The 16,925-nt window shown below is 36.6% G+C and overlaps 2 protein-coding genes across 3 annotated transcripts; both read left to right on the top strand.

Moving 5' to 3' along the window:
• The first annotated feature begins 455 nt into the window (after positions 1–455).
• On the top strand, positions 456–9,366 carry LOC135934876 (putative helicase MOV-10). Of its 2 annotated transcripts, none has more exons than XM_065476896.1 (18): positions 456–616; positions 3,424–3,514; positions 3,577–3,870; positions 4,365–4,737; positions 4,798–4,915; positions 4,968–5,127; positions 5,185–5,321; positions 5,381–5,655; positions 5,706–5,865; positions 6,074–6,207; positions 6,262–6,429; positions 6,860–7,156; positions 7,213–7,338; positions 7,392–7,594; positions 7,654–7,811; positions 7,872–7,993; positions 8,179–8,479; positions 8,539–9,366. In XM_065476896.1, the coding sequence occupies exons 1-18, from the start codon at positions 551–553 to the stop codon at positions 8,920–8,922; spliced, it is 3,567 nt and encodes a 1,188-aa protein (XP_065332968.1). In that variant the 5' UTR covers positions 456–550; the 3' UTR covers positions 8,923–9,366. The 2 variants fall into 2 exon arrangements, with proteins under 2 accessions (XP_065332968.1, XP_065332970.1); XM_065476898.1 differs by lacking the exon at positions 456–616 and adding an exon at positions 2,001–2,255.
• A 4,762-nt stretch (positions 9,367–14,128) lies between these two features.
• Positions 14,129–16,583, top strand: LOC135936278 (uncharacterized). The gene is made up of 5 exons (XM_065479040.1): positions 14,129–14,397; positions 14,686–14,865; positions 14,927–15,056; positions 15,141–15,417; positions 15,946–16,583. Exons 2-5 carry the CDS (start codon positions 14,687–14,689, stop codon positions 16,110–16,112), a joined length of 753 nt encoding a protein of 250 aa, XP_065335112.1. The 5' UTR covers positions 14,129–14,397; position 14,686; the 3' UTR covers positions 16,113–16,583.
• Positions 16,584–16,925: the final 342 nt, after the last annotated feature.

Below are 16,925 nucleotides of genomic sequence, written 5' to 3'. Positions count from 1 at the left end.
ACGTCTGGCAGCGACCGCATCACGTTGGTGACTTTGGTGTTGGTGTAGGTTCGGGTTTATTACTCATCTCTATCTCTAGTCTAGTGTGCTAGTGCTTCAGCCAGTCGTGGTCGGTTGGGAGCTGGTTGGGAGTTAGAAGTTAGAACGTTTTTATTTTGACATGTATGTACAAGGTGGTATTGCTCAAAAGCTAACAAACAGGAGGAAACACGCAACACACATAACTGTAACGCAAGTTGAGGAAAAGAGGAGAACCGACAAAATGAAACGAAATGTTATCTCCCACAGCTTGCATGTCATGCACTCTACATTGTCGCAAGAGGCGCAGCTGTGAACAAAAAACATCTGACGCGTCTGAAGAGACCCAAGAGACTATCAGACTAACATGAGAATTGAATAGCGACCCTGGCTCTGCTCTGGCTGTGCATCCACAGCCATAATCGTGACCACTGTTTTCGTCCAGACTGAGCATGTGTACCGACTAGGACGAGCCAGAAATATAGCCAAAAGAGCTGAAGATAGATACATTCATCCATCCTTGACGGTCGCGATGAGTGCAGGAATCCACGGAGTGTTTTATCATGAAGGAAATAGAAGAACAAAGCAATATAGTGAGGTTAGTTAAAATATTTTTCTTTCATGCAAGATCTGTCAGTGTTAGTATGGTGTTGGAAATATCTACTAAAATATAAACACAATCGTAAATTAATAAATTAACTTTAAATTCCCCATTTAAAAAAAAATAAATATCATAAATTAATATTTTATTCCATTCTCCTAATGTATATTTACATAATATATATGTTTGGTAAAATTATATATACTTCGCCACCGACTCAGTTTTTGCCACCCATACTTTTATAATGTAATGGAATTCTTATAATAAGAACTGGCGAGATGTGTCTGCCGGTGGGCATGGAAATCGTATTTTCATATTCATGCAAGAGCCAAGAGCCTCACTCACTAAAGGATACGTAAAGGAGTTATGTATGTAATTGTTTAATGTTCTCACCAATTATGAACACGAACCTTAAATAAATACATTCGTCCTGGTTCCGGCAAAATTGCGTAACTAACTTTCAACAACCAAACGCGAATTTCCTTGTTGCAAGAAAAGGTCAACTATCAATTCGACAGTGAAAATTGGAATGTTTGTTAAACGTTGCGCAATTTTACCGAGACCAGGACGACATGTTACATAAATATTATGGCAGACTCACCATTTTCGCCCAACTGACACTTCTCGCTAGGATAGGGATTAACATTGAATCTTCCCATCAGAGCGAGAAGTGTGCGTTCCCTATAGTAAAAATAATACTGCGATTTTTGCACAAATCCCAAATTCTTGTACATATAAAATGATATAAAAATAAAAAATAAAAACTGACAATGAGTTACAAAACTAGAATTTAAAAGTTTAAATGAATTTACTTAAAACAATCATTATTAAATATATAAATAAATAAATAAATAAATAAACGACTGCAATGCTAGGAATTACATGAAAGTATGTATAATACACTCTGCGTTTGTGTGTTTTGTATGATCGTATTATCTTTTTCTCCGCTACACACAGTTTTAAATAATAAACACTAAGCCGTTTTTTAATCCACTCAAAGGAAACAATAAGAAGTCTGTTGATCATGCTTTTTAATCTTTTATTCCTTAATCCTTTAATGATAATAAGATTAAAAGGGACAGTTAAAATAAATGATACATACTGTATATGCGAGCGTCAAACTCAGCCAATTTTATTTTTGCCCTTGTTTCCTATTTTTGGGAAATAAAATGAAATTAGCGGAAATTAGTTAAACTAATCGCACTGCTTGCTCCCATGGAAATAATAATTCCATTATTACCCTACCGATAATGAACGACCACAAACAGGCTCATCAACGAATTCTTTTATTCGCGACTCGTGACGAAATCACAGATAATATGTATAATCACCAATGCAATCTTTCGCAACACGCTCAACACTCCTACGTCATAGCAAACTCGACCTTAGTCTGTCAGTGTGTTGTGTGAGTCAGTGCGCTGCGTTAAAAGTTTGGGGAAACACCAAAATGATTACTCGGCCGCAATTGCCGCATTACTTCTTAGACTTTCTCGTTACCTTTACCGCTTGCTGGGAGCCGTGAGCTGCTAGTCATGAAGGAAGAAGTCTACTGATAAGTCTGTTCGATAGACGTTTTCAACATCCGGTGAAGGCACAATTAACCACAATTTAGAACAGTGTTGATATTGTTTTGCAGGTAACAAAATTTTATTGTCGCTGATGAGGCGTTGACTAACGGCCGAATCAGCTGTAGTCCAATTCGTCAATTTTATTTAGACTTTTCCCCCTTCAAATTGTTACTCGTGAAACCGCCTGATTCCTGGTTTCAATTATTCAAAGAAATTTATGTGTAAATCCGTTTATTATCACGAATTTTTTGCATTCCTGTTCCGCGTACTTATAAACATTTGAAACAAACTTAAAGGAGTCATTAAAAATAGAAAAAGAGATTGGTGCTTTTGGTGCTCTGCTCAACTTCAGTTTCTCTGACGCCTTTTTAGTATCTCTCGCGACGGTTCGCTTTTTGTAATGAAGGAGCAGGGATATAATAGGTTGATTTAAGATACAACAACTCCCTAGATTTTAGCACACCCTGCTGGGTGCTGTGATATTATACTTAAAAGCAAATTTGTTAAAAATCCTTTTACTGTCATGCGAAATACTATCATCTATAAAAATAGGGGGAAAAATCCTATGGGTTACCTTTTAATTTTGGAGAAAATCTGCTTAAATTTGCATGTAAATCAAGCGGCGAGCACTTTCTCCTGATTGGAAATAATGACATCGCCAGAAGGGAAATTTAGCTAATAATTCGCGCACCATTGCTAGATCGCTTTGACATGAATCGAAATCAAGCGGAAAAATCATTGACAATATATTGTTTAATATTATTTCGAGAAAATCTGAAAATCAAACTGTTGGCCTGTAAAGCTCTACTTTAAATTTACTTCTTACGTTACCCCATAACAAGCTTAGGATGAAAATGAATACAAATCGTTATCAGCAATATAATTTGTTCTTAAATAATTTGCGATAAAATATTGAGGAAAGCTAGTCTTAAGTAGGTAGGTAATTGAAATCTTGATTTGTGTAGCATTTTGGAACAATTCGTATCACCAAAAAAAGCCGTTGATTTGTATCAGCACTCTGACTCACTTCTTATTGGATTTGAATTAATTTAATTATAAACTACACAAAATAGGTAGTTGAGTAAAAATAAAACCAGGCTTCATCCTCGAGTGGTCGCCTATTTCAAAATTTTATCAACAGAATAGAGTATTAAAATTTAAAAATTAACTCCAACAATCGGTCAGCGGAATGTCACTTCCTTAAATGTCAACAATACAAATTTCTTCTCCTTTCAGCTCTCTGTGAAGGCAGACCAACTGTACATCGCTAAGATGGGATTCAAAAATGAAGAAATCACAAAGGAGACAATTTCAAAAAAGAAAATGAGTAAAGTGATATACAGTTACTTTGTTCAAAATTTATTGATCTCGTTTTTTTTTCCAAAATAGCATCCTACAACACAAACCTGCTTCTTTGGAGGATGACGGAGCATGAGCAATGTCGTTGGCATAATGATGAATTAAAAGCTCTTTACAAATCTGCGGTTGTACCCTTTGGCTACAAATTTCCTGTTCACCGCATCATTGCAAATCTCTTCTACAAATCGCTCTTGGTTGCTGACAAAAATAGCGATGAAGATTGCAAATTTGCTATGAACAAAAACAAAATTAAACTCTGCATTGCAAACTCCAACCAAGTATGGCCTCCTCGTCTTAGCAAGTCAGCTAAGGAGGCTCGCCCAGGTATGATATTGATCATAGTATCTTTATTTACATCAACAGACGTGTTTTTTTCCAAAAATATACCATTATTTAGAAATATTCTCAGCTCTTTAATTTAAAATTGCTATCTTCAATACCAATATTTAGAAACACGCAGCGCTATTTTTTCTTTTAAATGGTTCCTAAGAAAAAGCAAGGAAGTGCAGGGAATCTCTTAAACAGGAGGATCGCCTGAAAAACTATATGCATGCCAATTTTTGTCTATAGCTATAGGTGTTTGAATTTCAAGTGTCAGCAAAATTACCCGAGCTGCAGGCGTGGCAGCGTGACAAATCAGAGAGTAGTGCAGATGGCAAACCATTTAAAATCTGCTTGGTGCCTCTTCTGCTGTCACATCAGGTTCTAGCCACACTGTCGCTCGCTTTTTATGTCACGCCAGCCCACGCCAAAAATTCACTTCTTGGACTGTAACTACCTTTGAATAATTTTAATTCTGATTGATTTGTTCACTCTAGGCACTGGAGGGCTGAGCAAAGAGAAGCTAGTCATGCGAGAAGCATCTGCAGCAACAAAGAAGCCTAAATCTTCAAAGAAAAATAGGAAGAAGGCAAATATTCATGCGGCTCTGCGAGAAAATGGCCTCCTTCCCAACAGCAGGCACGAATGGAGTGTGCCAAGCCAGGTCCTGAAAGAAAACAGGAAAACATTTCTTGACCAGCGGCATACAATTCATCGCAGAAACAAGACTAGCATTGACTTGACACCGACCCAGGAGATTGACATATTATGCTGTGATGTCTGCAATGCGCCCTTCGACAACATCAACGAACTCAATGAGCACAATGAAACCGGTCGGCACAAGTTCATGGTTCTCTATTCTCAATGCAGGTATAAAGCTACATTTTGAGATGCGAAAGTTATAGTTATCAAGTGAATAACCTTTTAAAGCGACCAAGACAATTCTGACAAACCACCACTTGAGTTGAGTGGAGAACTCAATTCCATCACAATTCAAAGCAATGCTGGCAGTGAAGGTTCAGGTGCTCTCTGTCAAGAATTCATTCTGGTAAATCAAAGTCAATTCTAGTTTAAATATATTCTGAATTTCATTTTCTTAGCACAAAGATGGGATTGTGAAAGAAAGTATTGGTTTGGATGTGCTTTACAACCCTAAAATTGGGAACCAGGGCAGCTGCGTTCTGGTGGAAACACACATCATCATTGGAGATGGCAAGATCTTGAGAGAAGAAAACCAAAGTCCATTGAAACTTGAGCCTAGTTAGTAGCGTTGCTTTAATATCTGCGTTTAAACCCTAATTTCCTCTTTAATTCCAGATACTGCAGGACAGAAAGTGTTTCTTCTTGAGTGCAAATATCCGACATTTCTGGATTATGTGGTTGCTTTCAAATTCTACTTAGTATCTAAAGGAGATTCTCAAGTTACCCAGGAGTTATTTGTCATGAAGCAAATGGTCTGTGCAACTTACGAATCCTGATAACATTTATTAAACCTTAATACTTATCTATGTAGAACATTAAGATCGACTACTGCTTCACTGCAGTTGAACCAGGTGACAAGAGGTTGAAAACGCAAGAGTTCCACATGGATGACAAGAAGGATTACAACATCATCGAACCGCACATTGTTGAAGTGGCACCGGTAGAGCTGCCAAAGACAAGTTTGGATCTTGTGAGAAGACTGGGGGACTACCCATTGCCCTGGAAATTGATCAGACAATTCAATTATGGATTCTCTGTTGGACCTGACCCGTATCTTGCGTCACTGGAAAGGACACTCTCCACACTGTAATAAAAACTGAAAGTAAGTTTCTAACTTACCTATTAGTCTTTTTCAGAAATTGTTTACTTGATGGCTCTGTGCCTTTTAACTACAAACGCTTGTTCCAACTCCTGTTGTTTCTTGAAGAACACCAGATTCTATGCAACTTGCGCAAGTATGCTCTACAGTCTGCTACTCTAAGAGAAGTGCCACTAACATTTGACTTCTATTTGGAGGTAAATATTATTTTAAAATTAATATGAATGTCATGCCTTACACACTACATTAGTTAATATCAGTAAGTGAGATGCCAATATTTGCATTTCATACTCAACTTTCTCACTCTGCAAGCTCTGGATGTGCATTAAATTTCTGAAAAATAATCCTGAAAACTTCAAAAAATTCAACTTGGATACAGTTTTATATTTGTTTTGATTCCTATAGGTTCCTGGGCTTGCCGAGAACCGCCCCTCTGTCCTTCCAGGTGATGCAATTTACATCACGACAGAGGCTGGGATCTTCAAAGGATTTGTCAAGTGGGTGAAACAGACTGAATTGAGATTCACCATGGGAACTAGGTACGCTGTGCCTTCTTGTGTATTTTTTGCAATTAAACTTTGTTCATTCCACAGCTTTGTCAATAACTTCTACCCTGACATGCTGGTTGCAGTACACTTCTCCTTCAATAGATCATGCTTGAGAGTTCAACACAGAGCAATTGAACTCATGGACAATAGTCCAACAATGATGAACACGCTTTACCCTAATTCCTTTGGCAAGCACAAAACTGAAATCAAAATGTAAGTTTAAAATTAGTTTACATAGCTAATGACCTTACGAAAAAACTCTTTGATTAGTACAAATTTGTCGATTTTTTATGATCAAGAAATAAACAAATTTGTCCTTGTTGGTTTAAGTTGAGACTTTGTATTGTTCTGGACGTGTTTCGGTTCCAACTGGCGCCCTAATCATTAGATGACAAGTCTGTTTATTTCTTCATCGTCATAAATGCTTCCCTCGAGTAAATATTTCAAGTTTGTTGATTTTGTTGGCATCAGATTAAATGGGCAATCTTTCTATTTTATTATGATTTTGCACCAAATATATTGGTCTTTGAATCTTTCCTAATGAGGCCACCAAGTTTTTGCACTTAGTAGTTTACAGGCTTCTGGCTCTTCCATTTAGTAGCAAGAAGATATATTTATAATCTATTTTTCGCGTTGCTTTTAGCAAGACCTGGTACAACCCAAGGATTAAGGACAATCCAATGCAACTTCAAGCAGTTCAAAACATTGTGAATGGCTCATCAATGCCAGCTCCGTACTTGCTGTTTGGGCCCCCAGGCACTGGGAAAACTGTGACCCTAGTCGAGTGCATCAAGCAGATTTGTGCTCTGAAAGAAGGCTCCCACATCTTGGCAGCTGCTCCTTCTAATGCTGCTGCAGACCTGATTGCGATGAAACTCTTGGATAACACCTCTGTCCCTCCGAGAGGCTTGATTCGAATTTACAGCCCCAGCGTGAACTAGTATATGTTTGTTTGATGTCTAACATCTCTCGCTCAATAGCCAATTTTTGATACAGCTCCAGAGTTCCTGCTGAACTGAAACATGTGTGTAACTTCAAGTCTAAATACATCAATTACTTCCCTGATCGTGAACACTTGATGAAGTATAAAGTGATTGTTGTCACTATGATTTGTGCTGGAAGGTAATAGTCGGTTTCAAAGCTTTTAAAACCGAGGCTCATTTTTTTATTTTTAGATTCTTCAGTGGGAACTTTCCTCAAGGACATTTCACCCACATTTTCATAGATGAGTGTGGGCATGGAATGGAGCCAAGTGCATTAGTCCCTATTGCTGGCCTGCAAGGACCAGTTAGCAAACCAAGTCAGATCGTGCTCTCTGGGGATCCGAAGCAGCTGGGACCCATTATTCAATCCCCGATGGCAAATGCATTTGGCCTTGGTAATAAATAATCAATAATATGGAATTATGAAATACAATAACAAAACTTTCTGCTTCAGGAGATTCGCTGCTAGTAAGGCTGATGGAGACTGAACTTTACAGAAAGGATGTGACTGGTTACAATGCTAATGTGCTCACCAAGTTGACCTACAACTATCGATCCCATCCACACATTTTGAAAGTTCCAAACGAGCTCTTCTACGATGGCGAATTAATTGTAAAATAAATGTTTTTAAAATTTTTTTTGAATATCTGCAACTTGCATTATTATTCTCAGCCTTGTGGTGATTTGGAGATCATTTCTTCTGCTTGCAAACTGAAGTGGCTCCCGCGGCCAAATTTCCCCTTGATCTTCCATGGTTTGAAGGGACGAGATGAACAACATCCAAACTCTCCCAGGTAAGAAGTACCAAAATACAATCGAACAGCAATTTTGCTCCAACTATGCCAGTGTGCAGATTAATATTTGTATTGATACCGCCAAAAGCGTTCTGTGGCCCTTGATTTTCTCTCATTTGTCAATTTTAGTTTCTAAATTTAAAGACAACTTCAATAACATAATTATTATCTTTATCTGCCATCAGCTATTTCAACCGCGGAGAAGCGCATGAAGTCCTTCAGTACGTGAGGAAAGTCCTTACCTCTGATTTCAATGGCAAATTCCTCAAGCAAGGTGAAATTGGCGTTGTGAGTCCATACCGAGGACAACTCAACAAAATCAGGAGAATTCTCGAGGACAACGGCTTTGGTGATGTCAGCGTTGGATCTGTCGAAGAATTCCAAGGTCAGGAGAGGCGTGTCATCATTATATCAACTGTGAGGTCAAACCCTGCCAAACTTCAGCTTGACCACAAGTTCAGCCTTGGATTTGTCAGAGAACCAAAGGTAAAACCTTAGATCCAAATATCAAACCAAATTTAATACTCATTTTCCTCCATTTAAAGAGGTTCAATGTTGCTGTGACAAGAGCCAGTGCTCTGTTGATTGTGATTGGAAATCCACACATACTACAGGAAGATCCAAATTGGCGTAGCCTTTTGGAGTTCATCTTTGAGAATGGTGGCTACACTCACACAGACTGCCCATTCAAATTGGGAAAAATGACTCCACTCCAAAGTCAAGGTGGGCTTGGAGCCGCTACAATCAATAAATCGATTTGGGAGCAAAAGTTGAAGGTCGAAGAAGCGATCTTGAAGATGGAAGAAGAGGAAAAAGAACGCTATTCCTATGAGCAGAAGCCACTGACATGTGACACGGAGACTGAAAATCTGGTCAGAGATATCAACAGACTAGTACTAACTCCTAACATTTTCTCAGATCGATGCTAAGCCGATTTTATTTTGGCTAATGAAGATGTCAATACAGTAGAGTGCTCAACGGTGCGTTGCAGTATCAATTATTCCTGTGTCATTATTTGTTTTGCACAAACGGTTATTTGATGAAATTTATTTGTTTCTGGGTCTACATATTTATGACGATTTTTGTTACCTTCTCTTAGTTTAGTATTTCCCATTGAGCCACAAAATAGGCTATCTATCTTTTGACACTACTTTTTAAAGAAGTCCAGCTCGTTGAATTTTCTGAAGTGTTGTTACACCGTGCCTTTCACTGTTCATTGTCTCAATTGTGAGCATCATAACCTGTTTGTGGATCAAGAAAAATATTTTCTATAATTGCTATATCTATAAAGCAAGTAAGCTATTTTAATGTGACCATAATGAACATTCTAAATAAAGGAGCTAAAATGAAATAATGTGATAACATAAAGCTATTATTATTAGTTTTATTTAGTTCTAACATTACACTTCAATAAGTGCAAATTTTAAACAGAAAATCACAAAAATATGGTGTTTCGCTATAATTTGTTAGTAGTGTTTCTTAGAAAAACTTTCCTAACAGCTTTTACAGCCATAGGATTTTTTTTTTAAATTATGTGAATTGAACTTACATAATCCATAACTAGAGAGAACTGCAAAAAGAACGGAAAGTTTTCCTTTGGCATATTTTCATCATATTTTAAACTCTGCGTGATGGTAATGAGGAAAAACCTTTCAAATCAGTAGGTGTGTTCTCCTTGATATCGAAATTTGAAAATTAATAATTTTGAAATAGTTGGGATGAGCTGTTAAAATGTAGTAGTGTTGGGAAAGTATCTATATTTATTAACTGTCATTATGAACTATATTTTTAATTGAAAAACACTTATGCTCGCCTATCCAGGGAGCCAACATGAGCGTTTCCGCCTCTAAATCTGAAACATTTTATTTTTCTGAACCTATTGAAATGTAGTCAAAAAATCAAAACTTCAAAAATTTGAATGAAATAATATTTTTGATTATTTTTACTGCTGCTGACGTCATATTGATAATCTAATCCACTTAGTTCAAGCAAAATCAATAAGTTGACAAGAGCGTAAATTAGAAAGTAAACGTTTGCCGCAATATTGATTATAATTGTGGCAAGTTCGAGCTCGTAATTTAGGCTGAGTAGCTGCACACGAAGGGGTCGTCGCTCATTAAACGCGGGCAAGATGAGTCAAGTTTTTGGTCTGCGTCTCGTCATTTGGACCATTTTTGTTTCTGGAGTATGGCTCCCCATTGGAGACTTGAATTTTAAATCTAGTTTATTGCGCTTGGCAATTAAACTTTATGAAATTATACTAGTAGCATTTCGATTCATACACATGGCTTTATCGATAGCCTATATTCTGCTCAAAACCGACTCGGATGGGAATCATGTATTAATGACATCCATAAACATTGTTATCTCTGTTGATACATTAGGCATGGTTTTGGTCGCTTCTATATCTTTACAAATGCACCGTTATTCTGTATCAAACGCGTTGATGGCCCTTCATAAACATACTCACTCGCCATTCCTGAAGAATATTCGCAAAACATTAAATACAAATTTTCAAAGAACAATTAATCCTGTTTTTTTCCTCAATTTTATCATTAATATTTTACAATTCTTACGTAGTCTTTATTCACTTTTTATTGACCGAACATTGCCGAACTGGATTGATTCAAACGGATCGTGGCTTCACCAGTTCATTGCGTCTAATTACGGTTTAGTCGCTGCGGTAACAATCATAAGTTACTGTCACGCTATATTTCTAGAAACAGGTTTCGACGCACTATTTATTGGCTTCTTTACAAATGCTATATGTGAGGAAATTATTTTTATTAAAAAAAGTCTGCCGCACGTTTTGTATGAGAACAACTTTCCTGGACACATGAACAAACGGTCTCAAGCATGTGAGATCATAAAATTTGATTTTAAATCTTGGGCTTCGTATATTGATTCAATATCAAGGCATGCGATAATAACTGCTTATGCATTATTTAATTTTAAAAGTTAATTCATATTTTAGCATTCTGGATGGCATGAATAGGTGCGTCTCAGCCTGCTTGGTGACTGTAGCAGTGAAAGAAACAATGCGCCTCTGCTTGTTTGCCTTTGTTTATGCCAACAGTTTCGTAAATAACATTAATTTTACTACGTGCCTAATTTTAATTTGAATCTTATATGCCCAACAGGAGGCAATTTCCTACTTAACTCTCTCTCAACTTGTAGCAATGATAATAGAAACTGGTCAAATACTTTTTAGAATTTACATTTACTGCGCTGCTGGACAAAAGTTGCAGTGTTTGGTAAAAGGAGTTATTATATTGTTAATACACCTTTCCAGAATTTTTCTTTAGGCAGGACTCATCCGAGCAGAGTTTTTCAATGGACCTTGGTGTGATTTAGATCCTTACACGCTGCAATGTGTGTTGACAGTGATGCAAAGCTATGAAAAGACGTTTGTCCTTAGGGGTGGTGGCTTTTTTACTTACTCTATGGAATTTTTCGCAACACTCATTGGAACTGTCATTACGTACTATATTGTGTTAGTTCAAATTAAATAGTCTTCATGAACTTTGGCTTTTTTACACTTTTTGCGATTACATATTAGTTTTATTTGTGATTGTATTAGCTTGTTACGAAATTAAAAAATGGAAAATAACTAATCAATATGACAACATAATTTCATTATCAAGATAAACAAAAATTGTAAGCCACATGCAAAATCAATAATGTGTGTTCTCATTTGATCGCCTTAAAATTCAATCATTTAGCAGCATGCGCCCGCATACAACAGTCAAGATATTCCACTAACAATATCCTTAAAGTCTTGTTGGGATTATCATTATAATTGCGCATCACTCGTCTTGAGCTTTTTTTCTATAGAAGCGTCTATAGAAGAAAGTCGTCCAGCCAAAGCGCAGGAAATGGTAGGGTACAAAGGGAATATCTTTGGAACTTTCGCTTGCCGTTTAGTTTTATGGTTATTGATGTTCTCTGGCGTCTGGCTACCGATTAGTCAAATGAATTTTACGAGTAGAATGCTTCGAGTTATCGCAAGAGGGTTGGAAGTTTTATTTTTAATATTAAGAGTTTTACATATCCTTGGAATATGCTTTTTGTACTTGAATGGCCGTGTTAAAACATCTGAAAAAGTTAATTCGGTTTTCATCACGGTAAATATGGTAAGCTCGCTTTGCGGGCTGGCCTTTGGGATTGTAATTTCAACGTCGTTTCAATCTCACCGCCAAGGTGTCGCATTGGCACTGTCAGAATTAAACGAATTCGCTCTTTCCCCTTTAACCAAGAATGGTAGAGGAAAATTACAATCCACTTTGAGAAATCTTGTAATTCCGTTAACCTCCCTCTCATCAATATTCATGGCATTTAACTCGTTTTTCAACTTATATAAAACATTATGTTTTGAAGGCGGCGATCATTCAAAAATATCAGATTTTTTCATTATAGAAATAGTACTCAACAACTTTTTTACGCTTAAGATATTTCCACACATCAACTACTTGTTCGCTGATCTTGAAGGTGTGGGTTTTGATATGTTGTTTCTAATTTATATTTGCTGCTTGTATCATGAAATTATCGTGTTGAAATCAAAGTTTAAAAAGGCATTATTCAACAAGAAATATTTTTACGCGGTAGAAAAATATAACAATAAAATGAGAACAGCAGATAGCGAAAATTTAAGGTCGTGGGTTGAGTCTGTCAATACACTTAGCAGGTGAGATAATAAGAGTTTACGATGGATAAATCGCTATGATGTTTCTTCTTTTGTAGGATTCACATTCAATTTAATCGCATAATTTCACCGTGCCTTGTAGCAGTGACTTTAAAAGATACGTTTATGCTTTGTTCCTCGGCATACTTGTATGCCCTATACTTGGTAATTTAAATTTGATTAATTTAATCTGTAATCTTCTGATAAAATAGATTAAAATTTCATTTAAAGAGCCTTATCACCAACTTTCTACGCTTATTATTATTATGACTAATTAGTTTCCTGGAGATGATTTAAAAACTGAAAATAAATACTAGTATTATCATAAAGGGAAAATCAAACAATCATAATAATTGTCATCCAATTATATAATGTTACTAATTAATACTGTTTATAGCGGCTATCTGGATTTACGCTGACATTTTTTTCTGTCGGTGCAATTGGTACTACATTGACTTTGGTACGACTCTTTGTTTACTGTTTCCTCGGAGAGCTTTTAAAAAGCAAGGTAAATACATCAATCATTTCATTTTAATTTAATATTTGATTAATTATGGCGCATAGGTTTGTACCATTCGGAAGGAAATTTATCGTGGACCATGGATGGAACTTGAGGCTCACCAATTAAATTGTGCTCTAATAATATCTGAAAGATTTGAGAAGGCTTTCCTATTGAACGGTGGTAACTTTTTTGTGTTTTCGTTCCAATTTTTTGCTTCAATTTTAGGAAGTGTACTCACCTACTTTTTTGTTCTTATCCAGTCCAAATAAATCGTACGGCCCTGAGAAGTTTTTCCAAAATAGAATCGACAGTTGATTCTGACTATTCTGCTTTCCGCTGATTTCACGTGTTATGCGGTGTTATATATAGTGTGTAGCAAGGAATAATGTGTACCACACAATCTATATCTAGATAGTTTTCGCAAAAACCTCATAGTTGGAGTAAAGAAGAAAGAATAAAATATGCATGTGAAAATGTGTGATGTGAGTAGCCTTGTGTAGGTTTTACCGGGCGTGACTTACATTTATTTTGTTAGGTTAGTAAATAAAACAAAATAATAATAAAAATTTTTAACAATATGGAAAAATTACAGTTTCCGCCGCATACTGATCTTGCCAGTTCTTATGAGAATCCTATATAAAGTATGGGTGGTGAAAACTGTAAGTTCGCGGCGGAAAACGTAATTTTTCCATAATTATTGTTATGATTAATTTGTTAAAATTATGAATAGAGCAAAATCTGCAGAATCTCTGAGTTTCATTTTGAGGAAAGTATTTGTAATACCCGTAATACCAACTTATTTCAATCCTCTCATTTCTTACGTAAATTTACATTACGTTCTGCCGTGATTGCACGTGCATTTCGCTCAACTATTTTTCAAAAAAGCACTAGCCACTAAGCTCTCATCTCTCCCATTGGCACGATGCCTGAGCGAATCAGCGCAATTTGTTTTGTGAACACTCGTTCACTCGCTCGCACTGGCTTCTGGCTTGCACCAGCTGGCCGGCAAGGGAAATCCCGCGCATGACTTTGAGTTGTTTTTCGTTCGCTTTTGCGGCATCAAGATTGCGAAAATTTGTAGATTTCGGCATCGCTTTAATGAAAAGTAAGACTTTGAAAATGTACCTGTAAAACTCAAGCAAAGAGTTCGGTAAATTTTAATTTCCTTCTCTCACAAAATCTGCCGCAAAGACATCAAAGAAATTTCAACTTCACAACAAGGTGAGAGAACTACTTCTGGCATATTTATTTTTATCTAATTTTAAATCTAAAACTTAACAAAAGTTGTTTGAATTAGCATGAACGAAATTTTGGCACGGGGTTCGATGCCATCATAATTGAATCTGGATGCTAATATTGAGTCATACCAACATTCTTTTGAAACTTTTCTAAACCTTTGTACATACCTTTGTTAGTTTGAAGCAAAATTTACCAATTAGAAAGATGATTGTTAGTTAATTTATGATTTTATGTAATATAAGTTTTTAAATTCGTCTGTCGTCTTTTTAGAATGAACGACGTTTCGGAAATTCGGACTTCCACTGACAATGAGCCAAATTGCAAAACAGAGGAGGACATGAAAATGGACATTGATACTGTACCTCCTTCAGAAACAAAATCTGAGGGAAAACTATGGAACAGAGACTCTAAGGAATCAGACTATTTAAACGAAATAAAGTTAAAAAACAGGTATGTGGGAACAATATTACTATTAGTATCAATACTATATATGTACTAATTTTAATTGCAGCTCATTAGGAAGCAGTCAGAAATCTCCAGTGAAGGTTATAGATACTCAAGATGTAGAACAGCTCTTGTTAGAAAGAAACCAGATGGTCAAAATTGCTTACGACGTGTGCTGCATGTTCATTGATGATCAGGTAAACACTTAATGCTAAATAAATTTACTCGGACAGTAAGAATATCCCTAAATTTAAATCGCTTGACGTGAAAATCGTTCACAGAATTTTAACTGTAACCAAGATTCCGCTGATTCTGGCATAAGCGAACAAGAAGAACAACAAGTGACAGAAAATTCATTAAAGAACAAATCTAAAAGATGTGATGAAGTAGCAGTTGTGCCAGCGAGGGTGACTCGATCTCAAAGCAAAGCTGCTGAGACAGTGGAAACTTCAACACAGAAAACTGAAAGCAATCCCGTCTTCTCTATGGAAAACTTCCTCTCTCTGAACAATGATGCTTTTCAAAAAGCCATGCTGAATGCTGTGAAAGGAACTGAAGGTAGGATTTGACATAAATATTCAACTTTTGTCAAAGACAGACAAATTTTTCATTCTGAATTATAATGGTGGGCCGAAAAACCTGGGTTTTTACATTTTGCCTGACCAACCTGGGTTTTATTGGGAGGTATTTTTTTTGTTTTAAGGGTTTTTTCAGATTTGCTATTCATTGCTTTTTTTAAGAAACGAAGAAACTCATTCCCTATACCCCAGGTCTTGCCAATTTTGCGATGCGCTAATACGCAGCATTAATTTTAGGCGTTAATTAAAACAGCCAAATAACACCATTTTTGGGTTTTCCGCATTTTTTTATTTTTTGTACTACAAATATTGGAGCCTAGGGTAAAGCAGTGGGTTTTTTGGGTCTCAGCCTGGAAAACCCTGAAAAACCTGGGTCGGTTTACACCGGGTGGGGAAAGGCGAACCCTGTCCCAGGGCGGTAGACGGTGTCCCCATTACCACCTTTTGAAGCACCATTCAATTTTTACATGAATTGCAAGTGAATAATTATTTATTGCTATTTTTCTAGTTGGTGCCTTACTAAATGAATTGGAGCAACAGCGGGAGGAAAACAACCGACTGGAAAAGTATTTGATAGAGTTGGAGCAAAGACGGAATACCCTTAAGCTGTATTATGCGACCACACAGAATCTCATTTTCCAGAGTGACCACGAAGGTACTCAGATACAAACGTAACGGTTTGATTGATTCACAAATCGTCCACGACTGATGTTCTAGTTATTTCCAAGCAAACCAAATCCCCTCTGTACTGGGCACTAGCGCCTTTAGAATGAGTGCCTGTTGTTTGTAGCATTTAAGAGGTTTGCTCAACCATGATCTAAATAGTTTGTATGTGCAAGTCTCCTGACTGTTGTATTTGTCGTTTATGCTCAAAATGGGAGTATTAGCATAGGTGCAAAATTCGTCCATCTCAAATTTTGAATTGCTCGGTATGATCGAAGCTCAAATCTTGTGCAATTAATGGGACTACGCGTTAATATAGGATTTTTAAGATTTTAAATATTTGTCAGGTACAAACACAAAGTTACCAGTTTTTTTATACCAATGTGCCAGTGAATGGTAATGAAGTTAACTATGCCAAATCTGTCTTGCTGACGCCTTTTGATCCATTGGAGAAATGGAGCAATAAAACTAGTTTGTTACATAGCTATAACAAATATTTTTATTCATCTCTTCACAAGTTACATTTGTGTGTTAATCTCCTCAGCTAAAGCATTTTAAAGTTACAATCTATCTCAATTACATGTTATTTTCAGCATTGAGGCAACATTTAGTTTTAAATCTTTTCCCACAAAGTATGTTATGCGCTAGGGCCTAATGCGGCGCACAGCAAATGGTTAATTTTCTTCAGAAACGGACCAATTCGAGTCCGCTTCTCTAGCACCAGGACAGCTAAACAAGTTTCCGTGTTTGTTTCCGGCCAAAACAGCAATTTTCTATTTAGCTAACGCTGAACCAATCTGAAATGCTAAAATTTTAGTGATCCGA

The sequence above is a fragment of the Cloeon dipterum genome, chromosome 1 (genome assembly GCF_949628265.1).
Source record: "Cloeon dipterum chromosome 1, ieCloDipt1.1, whole genome shotgun sequence".
NCBI lineage: Eukaryota > Metazoa > Arthropoda > Insecta > Ephemeroptera > Baetidae > Cloeon > Cloeon dipterum.
Note: the sequence above shows the minus strand (reverse complement) of the source record. Positions and strands in the feature narration are given on the sequence as shown.